Genomic DNA, 16,260 nt, shown 5'->3' with positions numbered 1-16,260 from the left:
TGAACTAAAGCCATTTTAGGAGGTTACCTTTGAGGAGGTTATCACTGGGCTACTGCTGATTTGGTTCCTCTAAGAGAGCAGGAAACCTGGCGGGTAGGTAAATGGAGGCCACGGTGGTATCCACAATCAAAAGAAGAGCATCACAGAATCATTAGGGTTGGAAAAGCCCTCCAAGATCACCTGGTCCAACCATCCCCCTACCACCAATGTCACCCACTAAACCATGTCCCTAAGCGCCAGGTCCAACTTCTCCTTGAACAGCCCCAGGGATGGCGACTCCACCACCTCCCTGGGCAACCCGTCCCAGTGCCTGACTGCTCTTTCTGAGAAGAGATGTCTCCTCATTGCCAACCTGGTTCAACCGAGGCCACCCCTTCTAGCCCTATTACTAAAACCCACAGGGATGCGGAGCTCTGCGGAGCTCACACACTGCGGGAGGCCCGCACAGAAAAGACAGCAGCCTGCAGCCTCAGCCTAGTGACCCAGTAAGGTGACCGACCGGCTTCATCACCCTCGCCCCGCTCGGGGGCAGCCCGGCGCTAGGGCCCGGCGGCCGCCAGCAGCGGGGCCGCCGCTCGCTCCTCCCGCCGGGGCCGCGGCCGGCGGCTGCTCTCGGTGCGCGGCGGGAGCGAGCAGCGCCCTTGCCCGGGGAGGACCCGGGCGCTCCCCGCGCTGTCTGGCGGCCGGTGGCGGGGCCGGGAGCGGCCTGGTTCTCCCCGGTAGGGAAGGGGCTGAGCGAGGCGGGGAGCAGCGCGCCCGGCATCCTCCGCATTGTATGGGCACGGCGCGGAGGCGCGGCCGCGGGGCTCCCCCGAGCCGCCCGCCCCCCGCCGTGCGCTCGCTCCCTCCCTCCCCACCGCCGCCGCCGCCGTTCGCCGGGAGGCGCCGAGCCGAGGCGTGAGGGATGCTTTTGTGTGCCAGGGGAGCGGCGGCGGCGAGCGGCGGAGCCAGCGACTGCGGGGCAGGTGGCCGCAGCCCTGCCGGCGGGGGATGCTGAATTAGGCGGCCGGAGCCCTTGCGAGCGCGGGGCCCGGCGGGGCTCGGCAGCCCGATGGCGAGCAGCCGCAGCATCGAGCTGGAGCACTTCGACGAGCGGGACAAGAGGCAGCAGCGCGCCGGGCCCCGCCGCGGCGGCTCGGGCTCGGGCACGGGCTCGGGCTCGGGCGGGGGGCCGCGGGGTAACGGGCTGATCCCCAGCCCGGCGCACAGCGCCCACTGCAGCCTCTACCGGACACGCACCCTGCAGGCGCTGAGCTCGGAGAAGAAAGCCCGCAAAGCCCGCTTCTACCGCAATGGGGACAAGTACTTCAAGGGCTTGGTCTACGCCATCTCCCCCGACCGCTTCCGCTCCTTCGACGCCCTCCTGGCCGAGCTCACCCGCTCCCTGTCGGACAACGTCAACCTGCCCCAGGGTGTCCGCACCATCTACACCATCGACGGCAGCAAGAAGCTCACCAGCCTGGACGAGCTGCTGGAAGGTGAGGGGGCTGTGGCTGGTGGGCCTGCCTGCTGTGGCGAGGTGGCATGGGGCCCGGTGGGCTGCGGGCACTCGAAGAAGCTGAGGGGGTCCCCTTGGTGAGACTGGGGGGCTGAGGGGGTCCCCTTGGTGAAATTGGGGGGCTAAAGGGGCCCTGAGGCAGGGGCAGGCCTCGTGTCCTCAGTGGGACCCAGGGGCATGTGCGGGGGGCTGGCTGTGGTGGTGGGTAGGCAGCAGGGACACTTCTTGTCTCCAAGATCCGCAGGGAAGTTCTTGGCTGCCTTGCAGTCATCGCTGTTTGTGGGAGAGAGAAGTGTGTTAATTTAGTTCCCTAGCTGTTACTACGCTGTCACTGATGCCTCACGGTGGCTTAAGCTTTCCCACAGAAAGCCCCTGTGCTGTGAAAAGGGATGTTTATACCCTCCCACTTGCTAAAACAAGCTGGTGTGAAGTCCCATTTTCAAACATGATCAGAGTCCGTGTTCTTAAGGGGAATTAGCTACCTTTTCTGACTTACAACAGCATTTTAAAGAATCACATGCTTTTTGGAGTTGGCCCTCGGTGTTTTTTGATAATGGAAGTTAGCTGCAGCGATTACATAGACCTTGCAAGTGTGAGTAGAGCAGCACTTGACTACTTTCCAAATGGGGCCAGTAGTGCTACTTCAGAGTGAAACGTACACCTCTTCTTTGTATGCGATGAGAATTACGTGGACAAGGAGCAGATAAGATTTGAATGTTTGTTGTTTTGAGTTGTTTTTTTTTTTTTTCCAGCTTAACTTACAGTGTTTGCAAGCCTGTTGTGTGGCTTCCATTTTAATCCACAGCTCCTTTTAAGTCTGAAGCAGTAAAATATTTCAGGTGTATTTGGGGCGCCATATTTGGGAGTGGGACAAGATACCTCAAAGTAGGCGTATAGGTTTGCTTGGCTTCTGCAGGCACACGTACACAACAAGCCAAGTTTCCAGTGGATACATGCATGTGCTAGCTAAGGCAACTTCTCTCGTGTTCTCTTGTGATATTTTAAAATATAATTTAAATTCAGCATTATACAAATTATCTTTTAAAATGTGTTGGTCCTGTTGTGCACAATGTAAGGCCCATAAGCGATTTGCACTTGATGTTTCTCCTCAGGTATCTCATGTATACTGCAGTCTTCCAGCCAGTGGGCCTATATGCCAGGTGTAGCTGATTTGCAGATCTTTAATTTGTTGATGAGCAATGCCAGATGATGCAAAAGGGGAGAGGCTTTGGCATTTGCTTCATCAAGAAGGTCCAACTCAAAAAAAAAAAAAAAAAAAAAAAAAAAGTGCACTTCATGGTGGTGACAATGCCTGAGGACTTTCCTTGTCCCTGATCCAATATAAGGCAGTTATATATATATATATATATATAACTATATATATAACTCTCTCTCTATATATATAACTATATATATAAGGCAGTCAAAACAGAGAAAACATGAAATGATTGCAGAGTAAGAAACTGACTCTGTGGTGGTAAAATAAATGTGAAATCAACCAGAAAACTATTCCATGATACAGCCAGTGGTTTTAGAAATAGCTTTTTTTTTTAAAAAAAAAAAAAAAAGGAAGAAGCTGGTGTAAGTGGTGTGAGGATGGTAAGAAAATGAGATGAAGGAAAACTTGGATGAACTAATGATAACTTGGGGCAACTTATAAAATGTTGCAGAAGGAATGCTTCTTAAGTTTTTGTGGCTTTAAAAAAAGGCAGTGACTTGCTAGACAGATGTGTAAATGCAGTTTATAGTCTCACAACTCTATTTAAGTTAATAACTGAAAGCAGAAACTGACTTCCTGTCTCTCAAATACATTGAAAGAGTGACCTTTGTCATTGTTTTTCACTGGAAGAATAAAGCAAAGCAAATGTCACAACTGAAATGCCACTTACATGCTTTCTGTGTAAAATAAAAGGGAAAAAAAGAGTCCTAATTACTTAGTCATCTATCCATGACCAACACAACTCTCAGGAATCTTAAGAAAATCCTGTAGCATTATAATTGGATTAGTATGTGCTCCAATTATCATCCCAAAAAACTTTACCAGTGTAAGTCTAATCGCCATATACAGTGATGGGAAGAAAGCAAACAAACAGGGAATCCATAATTCCTTGAAATTCTCTGAATTCTTTGCCAGCTGTTTTTTGTTCTTGAGATCCTGGAAGAGGGTGAGTTGTTTGTTTGTTTCTTCCTTGCTTGCTTCCTCTTTTTTACAGTTCACTTTTTTGCAGCACATCAAGCTTGAATGTTTGCTCTTTAACAAGTACTTGAAGATTGGTAATATGCAAACTCTTGAACTGCAATACCAGAAATAGTTTTGAATGGTGTTTTGTTGTGTCACTTTTTAATTTTCAGAAAGGAAGGGAATGTTAAAGTGTTGTTACACATGCCAACTACAGGCTGAACACCAGACCAAACATGGCTACTTGACACAATGCCTAATTATCTGGCTAGTTTGCTTATATTAGTGCTACTATTAGTGCTACTATTAGTGCTACTGCAAGGGTACATGGAATCACAGCAGCTCGGATTTATTAATGGTAGCTCTTTGAAGAGAGCAAAAGGTGAGTCCTTGGCCACCCTTACCAAGCCAACAAGATCAGTATTAAACTTCTCAGTTTAATCGGTCGGCTCAGGGGCGACCTTATTGCTCTCTACAGATGCCTTAAAGGAGGCTGTAGCGAGGTGGGGGTTGGCCTGTTCTCCCACGTGCCTGGTGACAGGACGAGGGGGAATGGGCTCAAGTTGCGCCAGGGGAGTTTTAGGTTGGATCTTAGGAAGAACTTCTTTACTGAAAGGGTTGTTAGGCATTGGAACAGGCTGCCCAGGGAAGTGGTGGAGTCACCATCCCTGGAGGTCTTTAAAAGATGTTTAGATGTAGAGCTTAGGGATATGGTTTAGTGGGGACTGTTAGCTTAGGGATATGGTTTAGTGGGGACTGTTAGTGTTAGGTCAGAGGTTGGACTCGATGATCTTGAGGTCTCTTCCAACCTAGAAATTCTGTGATTCTGTGATTCCCCAACTTGAGCCTACATGTGTTGTTCTTGGCCACTGATGTGCCTCTGCAGGCACCTCTATAAGGCCTGTTAGCTGTTTATCAGGTTAGTGTCTGTCTCAGATACAAAAGTTGGCAGTATCAGATTCTATATTGTAATAGTCCAGACTGGCTGAATTGAGTCACTGATGCATGTTTTTGGGGATTTGGGTGTATTTGGCAGTCTGTTTTACTGTTTACCATTCTAAAAGGAAAAATATCTAATGCACAGATGTATTGTAGATTTCAAATATTACAGATTGAGTCACGGTAATAAATGTGATCTGGTCACATTTTTATTGAAAACTAACAAGCTTCATTTTAATCATACTGCTTTTCTTAACTGGATCTAACAGGCAAAAAAAAAAACCAACATATTCTGTTGGTCCAGTCTTAGGCAAATTTCATTTATGTTTCTAGCCCCTTGTACATCAATGAACATTATGGATCATGTGTTTGACATCTTTCTATTGCTTTCTTAGAATGGGATGAGTGAAGAACTTCAGTGTTGGCTTCTGATGCTCTTTCTGATCCAGAGAGGGGATGGGGTTTGGGAATATTATGAATGTCTTCTAGTTTTGTTATGCAACTCCACTGTCTGACATTGCATACTTCACTTTTGGGTAGTAGTTTGCTTGCACAATTTTATGTCTTCAATAACAGTAATGGAATAATAGTTCATTTCTATTCTATACCAAAATCAGCTAATTAACTATTTGTCTAAATTCTTCAGTTTTCTTTAAAAATGTAAGCTGTCTAAAACATAACACTGTGGTAGTAGAAAGAACTGTGCAGTTCTTCAGTGCTGAAGTTTCTGTTTTACATTGATACCAGTCATGCCCTGTCTTGCTGTCCTATGGTTTGATTGTCTTGAGGTGAAAAACGTGGAGTCTCCTGGTTGTTAAGATCTGCTGCAAAGTTGGGAGATTTTGTTGGGTTTTGGGAGAGGAACACAACCATAGATTCCTTTCTGGAAAAGTCATGATTTGTTATGTGATAGGGACTTTTTCTAGTTCCTTAGGTAGGAAGCACTGCTAAAGAGTGTTTGTTTCTTCACAATGCTTAATTGATACAGTCCTTCTGAAATGTTGGTAGTTTTGTCTGCGCAACTGGAGTCAGCATGCACCTGTAAGAAAGTCTTTGGGGAGAGATTGAAAAAGTTTAAGAGCAAGGCAGTCCTTATACATGGCTAGGATGTGCAGCACGGGGCAGGAGCTGCCTTAAGGAAATGGGCTCTGCCCCAGGGTCAAAGAATGTTTTGAAACCAAACATGGAACAATCCAAGTACCTTCTGCCTGAGATCATTATCATTTCACTGTATATTACATAAAATGAAATATGTAGTAACAAATTGTTACATAAAAATTAAAAATCCTACTTAAGTACCTGAGATTCTATTCAGTACACTGTTATATTAGGTAAAGAATATATTTCCTCTTGTCAGGGCAAGCAGATGGTAACAGCAATTAGGCAGTTTGTAATTTTGCTTGTTGCAAAAGATATGATTGCCTTCCTGTGCTAAAGACAAAAGCTATAATGCTTTAAACAAAGGCAGAAAAACTGTAGCAGGTTTAACGAAGAAGGATAAAAAGGAAGGATAAAAGGATTAAAAAAATTAAAGCGTTCATGTTTCAGACTATATGTTCAAAGCACTGTAGTTCCCTAGTCCTGGAGCAATGGGGTGTGGATGTGAAATATTGATGTAATTGTTGTATCCCAACAAAATCAAATAGTCCCACCACTGTGCATATCCTAGTTTCAGGAAGGGGAGAAGTGTAACCTACCTGAGAAGAGTTGCTTACTGTAGAGGAGGCACATGGTATTAGGGTTGGTACCAAGTGCCCTTAACTGTCTTCTGACAGCTTTTCAGAAAGCTTGAGATGAGGGGTTGGACCAGAGGTCCCTTCCAACCTCAACCGCTCTGTGATTCAGAGAAAGCTGTCATCTGTAGGAAGCTGTCATCTGAACCTCCTGACTAACTGAAGTCAAAAGAGAACTAGGAGCAGCTAGTCATCTGCTACAATTCTTGCCATCATCCCAGGTTTTAAACGGTTCATGGGGAACGTAAATGCTCTAGATGAGGAATGCTGGTGACCCATACAGGATTAATGGAGGTGACATGAAAGTAAAAGAATTGTAAGAGGTTGATGAGGAAGGAAGTCCTTTGAGAGAAATGAAGCAAAGAAAGATCTAAATAAAGTCTAATCCTTCATAAAAGGGAAGGTTTTATTTTTAGATCAGGCCTTTTATACATGCCATAAATACATTATTCTGGAAACCTGCTCAGGTTTGTGTCACAGAACACAAAAAGGGTGCTCTGCTGTGATCCTTAAGTTGCAAAGTTAGTTGTCCTAATAACTGTTGCGTTATACTGAACAAGCAACTTTTGGCACTTTTGAAATTAACGAGCTCCACCAAAAGATGATGAGGGATGTGGGATGGTTATATGTGTACTCAGAAACCTGCCCTGTCTTATGTGCTCCAAAATGGAACACTTTTTAAAAATATGAAGAAAAATGATGTTTTTTTTTGTTTTTCTGTTTTGTTTTTGTAGAGATATTTTTTACATGTCAGCTATACCATTTTCTGTTCTGCAGTGTGTCATTTAAAACAGTTCTTTATGTGATTCTTAAAAGACAATAGTGATTGTTCACACCTTGCAAAACACTAACCAGAAAATCTTGTTCTTCCTTACAACCCCCACTAAATGGTTTATGCACTTTTTTGTTTTGTTAATCTAATGCTAAAGAAAATGAAATATCTGCAAGTCATTCATTAGCAGACACTGTTTTTAAAGACAGTATGTCTGAATGTTTCTAGGCTATATTTTAAAATGTCTTGAAGTTGGCTTCAACTCATAAAACTTGTGCCATGAAGAACCTCAAGCTGTAAGGCAGCTGTGTTTCCTCAAAACTGTACATTTTTTGTAAGTGATGTACACTTGTGATCCAAAAAAGACGAGATACATCTCTCTTTTTCTATCCATACCTAAAATTGCATGGCTGAATTTTGGAGATTTCACTTACACCCTAACTCCTTCATCACTGCATTTATGTTTTGAAAGGAGCTGGATAACTTTCCTGTGAATAACAGTGTGGAAGAAGCAGATGGCAAAAGAAAACTTTCCTGGACAAGATTTTAAGTAGGCAAAACAGTATTTAGGCAAATAATGGTTTATGGCTGTTTGTCAGTTGGATTGACCAATATAGCCTTGTTTTCTCTTTTAATCCGTTCTCTCTGTTAGTCATCTGTCTTTCCTGTGGTGGGGGAATGGTGAATATTATGTTTAGCCTGTCCACTCTGAAACTGGAATCCTTCTACCGTGGACTTAAACATGCTGCACACATGTGGGTCTTGCTTCTTGAATAGCAGTCCACCTGATTACTAAAGAAGTGCAGGTAAATTATGAAGAGGCAGGTAGTATTTCCTTGCTCAGAGGTAATACTTCATGTCTATCTATTTTTTTTATTTATTTATTTTTAGTGTCAATAAGATACAGAGTCAGAAGTACCCTTAATCCATTTGTTGATCATATTGTGACTCAAAATGTCAGCAGATGTTATTCCTTTTGAGTTAGCATATGCCCCATTTGAGGAATTTTTGGTGGTAGCAGGATTTCTTCATTGAAGAAGTGACACTTTTAGCTTGCTCGGGGTACTGTCATGAAGCGTTGGATGGGTGGCACATATGCTCTGCTGAAATTATGATGCCAACTTAAAAGGAGGTTTCATGCCTCTGCCAAAACTGCTCTGCAGTCTGGCTGAGCTTTCCGCTGTAGAGTAGTTTGGCTGGGTTCAAAGCCCCAGCTGTAACCTGTGTATTTGATTCTTGCCTTTTTTCTTTAAAAAAGAAAAAATACACATGTATATATTGCTTAATAGATCTTTCTACTTCATTAGTCCATATTTTACATTTTTACCTTCAAACACCTCTTTAATACTGGTGACTAACTTTACAACCTGGTTGAAAAACAAGGGTCCTGACTGTTTCCTGTCAATGTTGTAAGTCAAAGATGTGCTATTTATTTCCAGTAGTGCAATTGCTACTAGCAGGTGCCAGTTAAGGTTAGTATGCATTAGCTTTAAAATATTTCAAGATGGTTTCAAATGGGAAGTGGGCTTTCAAACCATAAATGTGACTGTATCCAAGTCAGTAATAAAAATATTTGAAATATTGTTTATTCCTGTGTGTGGAGCTAAATCTCGCAGACCTACTAAGTTGACGTGCAAATTACTTTAAAAGCTACAGTTTGCTCAAAATGCCACTGAAGCTTCAGAAAAGATTGTTTTAGTAATTGAGGTGATACATATTTAGGTTAGAGGCATGAAAGTCTCACTTAAGGCAGTTACTGAAACAGCAAACTCACTTGTATATATGATTTGAACTGTAAATTGATTTGTTATGTTTTTAACAATATTTGAAATCAATTTGGTTTAAATAAAACAAACCAAAAATTAACAAAAAACCAGTGCTGTATTTTACAGCTTAACGAAGATTTTCTGGGAGCGTGTGAAGATTATCTGAAGTGTGTATTTATACTGAAATTAATTCCAAGCAGATTCAAAATCAGGTCGTACGTTAAAGCAGTGGACAAATACTGTAGGCAACGTTACAATTGCAGGTTTCTCTATCTAAAAAATACAATGTGAGACATTTTTACAAATTATGTGGAGCTTCTTGCCAGTAGACATGCAAATACATTTTGTACTTGGAAGGGTGGCTAAAATAACAATTTAATAGCGCAATGTTCTAAAATTAATGCTTGTTCATCAAGAGGTGATTTTCTTAGGCTTGCTTTCTGAATATACCATTCTCTAGGAAAGTTTCCTGTAGTGAGCTTTATAGCTGTGATTTAGCTTACCCTGCCATTTTTTTTTCTTCCTTAAATATTTTATTCTGTTGAATAATCAGTTGGATACTGTGTTAACCCAACCAAATCAATGGTTAATTCCTAGAGTGGGCCATTCCTAGAAAATCAGTCTTCATGCAGCATGTAACAAGTGGTTTCTTAATTATGTTCTATTTATGGTGGTTTTCTGGCTACTTTGCAAGGTTCTCAGTAGAACTTAGAAACTATGGCTGAGGTCCTGGTTGTGGTGAAATCATTAGAAGATTTTATTCTACTGAAGTTAGTATCTAAACATCCTTTCTCTTTTAAATTCCAAACAAAGCAAGTCACTCAGTTCATGTGTTTTCCTCTCGCGTGTTCTCTAATCCATATATGCCATAATGCCATATGTGCCTGCCTTGCAGGTGTAGTAGTAAAATTTGTTTTCCATGTAAAAACCTGTGTTACTAATTTTAGTTTTTATGACTGATATAAGAAAGCAAGGATGGAATTTAAAAGACATAACAAATGACAGATTGGTCATTACAATTCTCAAGTAGTTAGTCTGTTCCCCTGTCTGCCAGTTATGGGAAACTTTTTGCCAGATATGCTTTTTGAGAAACTAACACAGTTTGTACTTCCCATTGAGGTTTGGTTAAATGCAGCTGAAAGGAGTTATTTGAAATTAATTCTATTAAGGTGTTGCATTATTTTTAATTAAAAGCACTTTCTTTTTTTCCCATCTAAAGAAGGAAACTAAGACACCTGCTTAATGTATAAGAAATAAGAAATCCGTAATAAATGGGTATTGAAGTTCAGATCATCAGGAAATTTCATTTTAAACATGCTTCAAGCAAAGGAACCAGTAGGAACAAGGATGTTTTATGCTACTGTTGTAAGTAAATATAGATCTTTTTTAGTCTGTCCTGACTGAAGATCTTATAAAAGAAGAATTTCTGCTTTTCAAAGGCGAGTTGAAATATGATTTGACAGGTTGTAGGTCATGTTCGGTGACAGCATTAGGAAGATACTCTGTTAGGATGTGTGTGTCTGTAAAAGACAACATTAGAATACACTGTTGAGGTTCCTCTCTGGTGAATCTAGCAGAGAGTCTCCTTGTTCTCTACCTCTACTACTTGCGTATAACAGTTTGAGTTGGAGATCCTGTTTCGGAATAGTCATCATTTTGTTTTCCAGCATTGTTAATCTAAACTTCAGCTCTGAGGTTTAAATGTGAATTATCTTGAAAGCATTTCTTGGTTTTGTTTGTTTTGTTTTGTTTTTAGCCTTCAATGCATGGTGATTGCTGAGATAAAAGTGCAGAGTGTTATTTTGAATCAGGGTGTTACAGGAAAAGGCTGTTACTGCTTTCCTGTTCTAATAATAACTGCTTATTTGTTGGGTGTTAGGTACCTTGTTTTGTGTTTTGTATTTTTTTTTTTTTTTTTTTTGAATGGTGGATGATATTCATCCTTTTCTAGTTTGAAAGGATTTGTTTCTGAACATTCTCAATGGTGGTGAGCTTTGAGGTATTTTGTGGTACTGATTGCTACACTTTAACTCCTTATGCACTGATCTACAGTCAGTACTTCAGAGGTTACTCTGACTTAATAGGTGACTTCATATATTGAAGCTTATTTGAAAACTTTTGAGATGCTAGAGGCACTTTCTGTGTTTAGAAAGATATCTTCATGCACAGGATATTCTCATTTCTTTATACATCTGTGAGATGTCAGGGACAATCTGAAGTTGAATACCTAGTATTATGTATCTTGAATAAGGTACATAATACTAGGTACGTAAGGTACTTTTTTTTTTTTTTTTGTATGAGGAAATAATAATTAGCATTCTTAAGTATCTTAAAAATCTGCAGGTGCACACACACACATAAAAAACCAGCAACAAACATACACAAAACAACCCAAAGCCACTTGCTAGATGTATCCACAAAAAGTTCAGCATATAACATTGGAAAAACATATCCTGAGGGTTCTATATCACACAAAAAACTAGTCACAGAGAGGAGAATAAAATGATTTCTGAGGCTTTCTTTTATTATTCAATATATACTGTCACTCAGAATCTGGTATCCTGTTCTCAACTTGCATCTTGATTCTACATCAACAACAGTGAAGAGGCTGTTCCTGTTAACTGACTTTAAAGTAAAAATAGATGTCTGTAAAAATTAAATCTTGGGACTTAAAGGAAAACAAAGGCATACTGCATCTGTTGTCTGTGTAACTCCTTAGCAGTTATAATGTTAATAAGTCTATTGGCATGAATCAGAACCACCAGCTTCTTTGAGATACTTCTTATTTGGCAGCACCATGTTTAGAGCTAGACAGCTTTGTGGCTCATTAGAAATTATTCTGAAAATAATCAGGAATCTTTTGAATCTTAGCGGGTGTAGGGATGTAGTGGTATTTCACACTAACAGGATAGAGTAGAGAAATGTCTCTTGGAAGCTCAGGCTGCTGGAAGAAGCTCTCCACCTATTTAGAACGGTAGGGTAATGCAGTTTGGAAGAGACCTCTGGAGGTCATCTAATCCAGTGTCTTGCTCAAAACTGGAGTGATTAAATTGGATTGCTTACAGACTTGTTGCAACTTACTATGTGGTTCTGTGGCAATATAAGTTCCTAGGCCAGCACACTTCTTCCTGAGCTGTGCATTGGTGGTTGTTTTTTTTTTTTTTTTTTTGTGTTCACCCACCACCTGTAGGGCAGTGCTGGTGTGAGTATGCGGGTGCATGGATATATGGATATTCCATTCAAGGAGCTTGTGGGCTGAAAGCAGTTTATTTATTTATTTATTTTTCTTTCTCATTTCTGGGGAGAAGAGAAGGAGTCTGTCTGTATCAGTTCCCATTTTGTGCACCATTTGATCTTTGAATAGGAGGAGGAATGGTGGGGATGTGTGAAGACGAAGGACACAGGCAAGACAGTGGCACCAGTGAAACTTCACACCAACTTGTTTCCTTGTACCATAGAGGGGAACCATCCCAGATGCTTGTGGAAGCAGAACTGGCTGCCAAACTTTCTTGAACAGAATCATTTGTTAACTTGACTTAACTTCATTCATTGAGTGAACAACAACTTCATTGTTTTCTTTCAAATACAGCAAGTAAACTTTCAAGAAGGTCTAAACACTTGATAAATTAGACAGCAGTAATTGGTATGGGAAAAAAGGAGCATGAAAACATCTTTCAGACTACAGTAATTCTTAAGGGGTCTGAAAGTAGTTTGCTATCCTGCTCTTATACAGTTTTTAAGCAAGATCAGCTCTCCAAACAACAGACCTGAAAGTAAAAGCATTGCTTAAAAGTCCATTAGTGTATAACTAGACATAGGTGTACATTTTATACCTTTTACAGTACTGTCCAACAGATGTTAGCACTCTTTGCTCCTTTTGCAGTGTATATATAGGATATTTGTTGCAGTATGTTATAGGTTGTTTTATTTCAGCAGCAATCTTCAGCACAAAGCTTTATTCTCAGAAAAGTATAAGGTTTTTAAGCAACAGTTAGCTCTTCTGCCTAGAGGCAGGGTGTGCTGGCCAGTGTGGAAAGTTTGTACCATTCGGTGCTTCCAGCCTTGTAAGCACTCTGCCTCTTTGAGAAAGTCTTTAGAAGTCATTGTGTGAACCCTTAAATGTGTAGGTTAAAAAAAAACATTCAGAATTAAAGGTGTTCTTTGTCATGGTCTGCATATTGCTGGCAGATATTAAAAGGGTTGTACTAAACAAGAAATGGCAGTTTGGAAAGAAAACCTTCCGCTTTAGAAAGCTGGAGAGTCTCTAGCCTTGTGTTATGTTAGGAGATGGAGAAAAGTAGTTAGACTCCTTAGATCTGCATCCTGGTTGTTTCTCTTTAGGTAATTTGATGCAAGGGTATGTATTACTTGTCTGTAATAAGTAACATGTTCTGTATTTTGTTGATGTTTTTCTCTCACATCCCTTCTTCCTATTCAGGTGATAGCAGCAATGATGCAGGCTTTGAACCAGGGAATAAATCAAAATGGGGAAGTCTGCGCTTTCTTAGTCCTGTAGTCTTGTGGCCTCTGCAGGAGCTGTTGGTGTAAAAATGTTGCAGTGACTACATTTCAACAGTGTATCTTTGGTAGAAAGGCAGTGTATACATACTGCTGGTAGACTGATGTGTCTTTCAGGACAAGGACATTGAGATGCTTGAATTTTGTTCTCTTAAAACTTGCTGCTTTTAAAATAACTTGTTATTAAACAGGTGTGTGTGTGTGTGTACACATGTTTAAGTATGTATTTGAGGAATATATAGGGAAGGACCCACATGTTTGCTATAGGAGAATGATCTTAATGTCATTTGATCTTGTGAGCTCAAATAATTTAATCACTTGCAAAATGACTTAGCAGTCAGAAATTATGATCCAAAAGAAATGGAAAAATTTTCAACCTCTTTGTTATCTTTTACTGCATTTTATTGCTTAAACAAAAGTCTTTTGAAACCTGTTGACACCACTCTGTGAGATTATTGTTTGGACAGAGTTCTAATTTACTGTCCTTTAGTTAAAATGACCTGCAGTTGAAACACAGGAAAGTCACTGCTTCTGACAAATTTGTTATCATTTTAAATTGGCAAAAATAGCTGCAAAACCTCTTAAATTAAGAAAATGTCATCTTTTTTTTCAGGTGAAAGTTATGTATGTGCATCCAATGAACCATATCGCAAAGTTGATTATACCAAGAATGTCAATCCAAACTGGTGCGTGAACATAAGGACTGGATCTACTCGATCCTTGACATCTTTGACATCCACAAAGAGTGAAGTGAAGGAGAGTAAAGATTTCATTAAACCCAAATTGGTGACTGTTATTAGGAGTGGAGTAAAACCACGAAAAGCTGTGAGAATTCTGCTGAACAAGAAGACTGCTCACTCCTTCGAACAAGTCTTGACTGACATCACAGAAGCCATTAAGTTAGATTCGGGTGTAGTCAAGAGACTCTGTACGCTGGATGGAAAGCAGGTAGGAGAATAAATTGCTGTGAACATCCAATAATTATGAGTTAATCTAAATAAGCTTCTTTGATTTTATAGCTTTAATTCTTGTTACTGTATGTGTGTTACTTCCTTCTGAATAAGGAAAATTAAGTAAACTGCAACTCTTGAAATTTCTATTCAGATATGAACATCTTAAAAAAAAATAAAAAAAAAAAAAGTCTATACTGCAGAAGAAATTTACCAGGTTAAGTAAAAGAAAAAAACAAAACCTGTTCATATGCTAAACCAAGTGCTTTTTGATTATGTTCAGTAATACAGTTTGAAACATTTGAAAGTAAATTGTTAAAATACACGTGTGTTTTCAGAAGCAGTCATATTTTCAGACTACTATGAGGTGCTGAGTGGTATATAAAAAAAAAATAAATAAATACTGCTGTCCCCTTCCCTTTCATTTCCACAGACTGGTATTTAAGAAACAAAGGTATTGGAATGTCATCCTGGAGATACTAACCAAGATGGTTGAAGGTCAATAATTTTATGTGAAATTAGTATCTCAGAGGTTCATGTCTTTGAAATTTGGTTTTACTTCTAGTTTACCACTGCAAAAACATGCTGTCAGGATTAATGATAAAGTAGATCTTTTATTGTAACACAGAAATGCAAAGGAGAGACCCAAAGAATATTATGCTGCACTGGATAGAAGTGTCAGTAATACATTGGCTGTTGATCATTCAAGTGAATGGCTCAGTTCTTCACGGTGCAGGACTTCGATACTTGATGCTTTTATTTGACACTCATGCAGGACCTCAACAGCACAGGCTGCAAAGCAGATCATGTTTGATATCTGATACCTGGGCTATGGTATTGTTGACTAAATATTAGGATCCTTGCTCATTCAGAAGGTATTTTTGCACATCTGCATACCTGTATGTTTGCATGTACTAGTAAAACTTGTAATTTTGTATATGGAGAGTTGGGAATTTTTATTCTCAAGCTTTTCATAATGTGCATTAAAGAACACATTCTTATGTTGCAAGTTCCTAGCAAATGTATCATAGAAAAAGTGCACTTATTATTATCTGAACATGAGGTCTTTCTCAAGTTATATTCTGTGTGCTATGGATACGCCTTTCATAATCAAATGCTTGGAAACAACTACTTCTGTTCTCTGGTATTAAGTATAGAATCACAGAATCACAGAATTTTCTAGGTTGGAAGAGACCTCAAGGTCATCGAGTCCAACCTCCAACCTAATGCTAACAGCCCTCCACTAAACCATATCCCTAAGCTCTACATCTAAACGTCTTTTGAAGACTTCCAGGGATGGTGACTCCACCACTTCCCTGGGCAGCCTGTTCCAGTGCCTCACAACCCTTTCAGTGAAGAAGTTCTTCCTAACATCTAACCTAAAACTCCCCTGGCTCAACTTAAACCCATTCCCCCTCGTCCTGTCACCAGGCACGTGGGAGAACAGGCCAACCCCCACCTCACTACAGCCTCCCTTGAGGTACCTAAAAAGAGCGATAAGGTCGCCCCTGAGCCTCCTCTTCTCCAGGCTGAACAAGCCCAGCTCCCTCAGCCGCTCCTCGTAGGACTTGTTCTCCAGGCCCCTCACCAGCTTCGTCGCCCTTCTCTGGACCCGCTCAAGCACCTCGATGTCCTTCTTGTAGCGAGGGGCCCAAAACTGAACACAGTACTCGAGGTGCGGCCTCACCAGAGCTGAGTACAGGGGGACGATCACCTCCCTAGCCCTGCTGGTCACGCTGTTCCTGATACAAGCCAGGATGCCGTTGGCCTTCTTGGCCACCTGAGCACACTGCTGGCTCATATTCAGCCGACTGTCCACCATTACTCCCAGGTCCTTCTCTGACTGACAGCTTTCCAACCACTCATCTCCCAGCCTGTAGCTCTGCTTGGGGTTATTGCGCCCCA

General features: G+C 41.1%; 1 protein-coding gene across 7 annotated transcripts in view; it reads left to right on the top strand.

The window, feature by feature from the left end:
• The first annotated feature begins 640 nt into the window (after positions 1–640).
• DCLK2 (doublecortin like kinase 2) overlaps positions 641–16,260 on the top strand; it is an 86,315-nt gene continuing 70,695 nt past the window's right edge. For 5 of the 7 annotated variants that reach the window (XR_004253189.1, XR_004253190.1, XM_032186072.1 and 2 more), the window contains exons 1-2: positions 643–1,478; positions 14,019–14,353. Coding sequence is in view for 4 of the 7 variants with exons in the window: in XM_032186072.1 (XP_032041963.1) it covers positions 1,052–1,478; positions 14,019–14,353 (762 nt within the window). In the remaining 3 variants the exon portion in view is untranslated. Of the gene's footprint in view, positions 1,479–14,018; positions 14,354–16,260 lie in introns of all 7 variants that reach the window. The other 2 variants (XM_032186073.1, XR_004253191.1) reach the window with 2 other exon arrangements.

The sequence above is a fragment of the Aythya fuligula genome, chromosome 4, assembly GCF_009819795.1.
Source record: "Aythya fuligula isolate bAytFul2 chromosome 4, bAytFul2.pri, whole genome shotgun sequence".
NCBI classification, from domain to species: Eukaryota; Metazoa; Chordata; class Aves; order Anseriformes; family Anatidae; genus Aythya; species Aythya fuligula.
The sequence above is the reverse complement of the archived record's forward strand: the minus strand, read 5'-3'. Positions and strand labels throughout refer to the sequence as shown.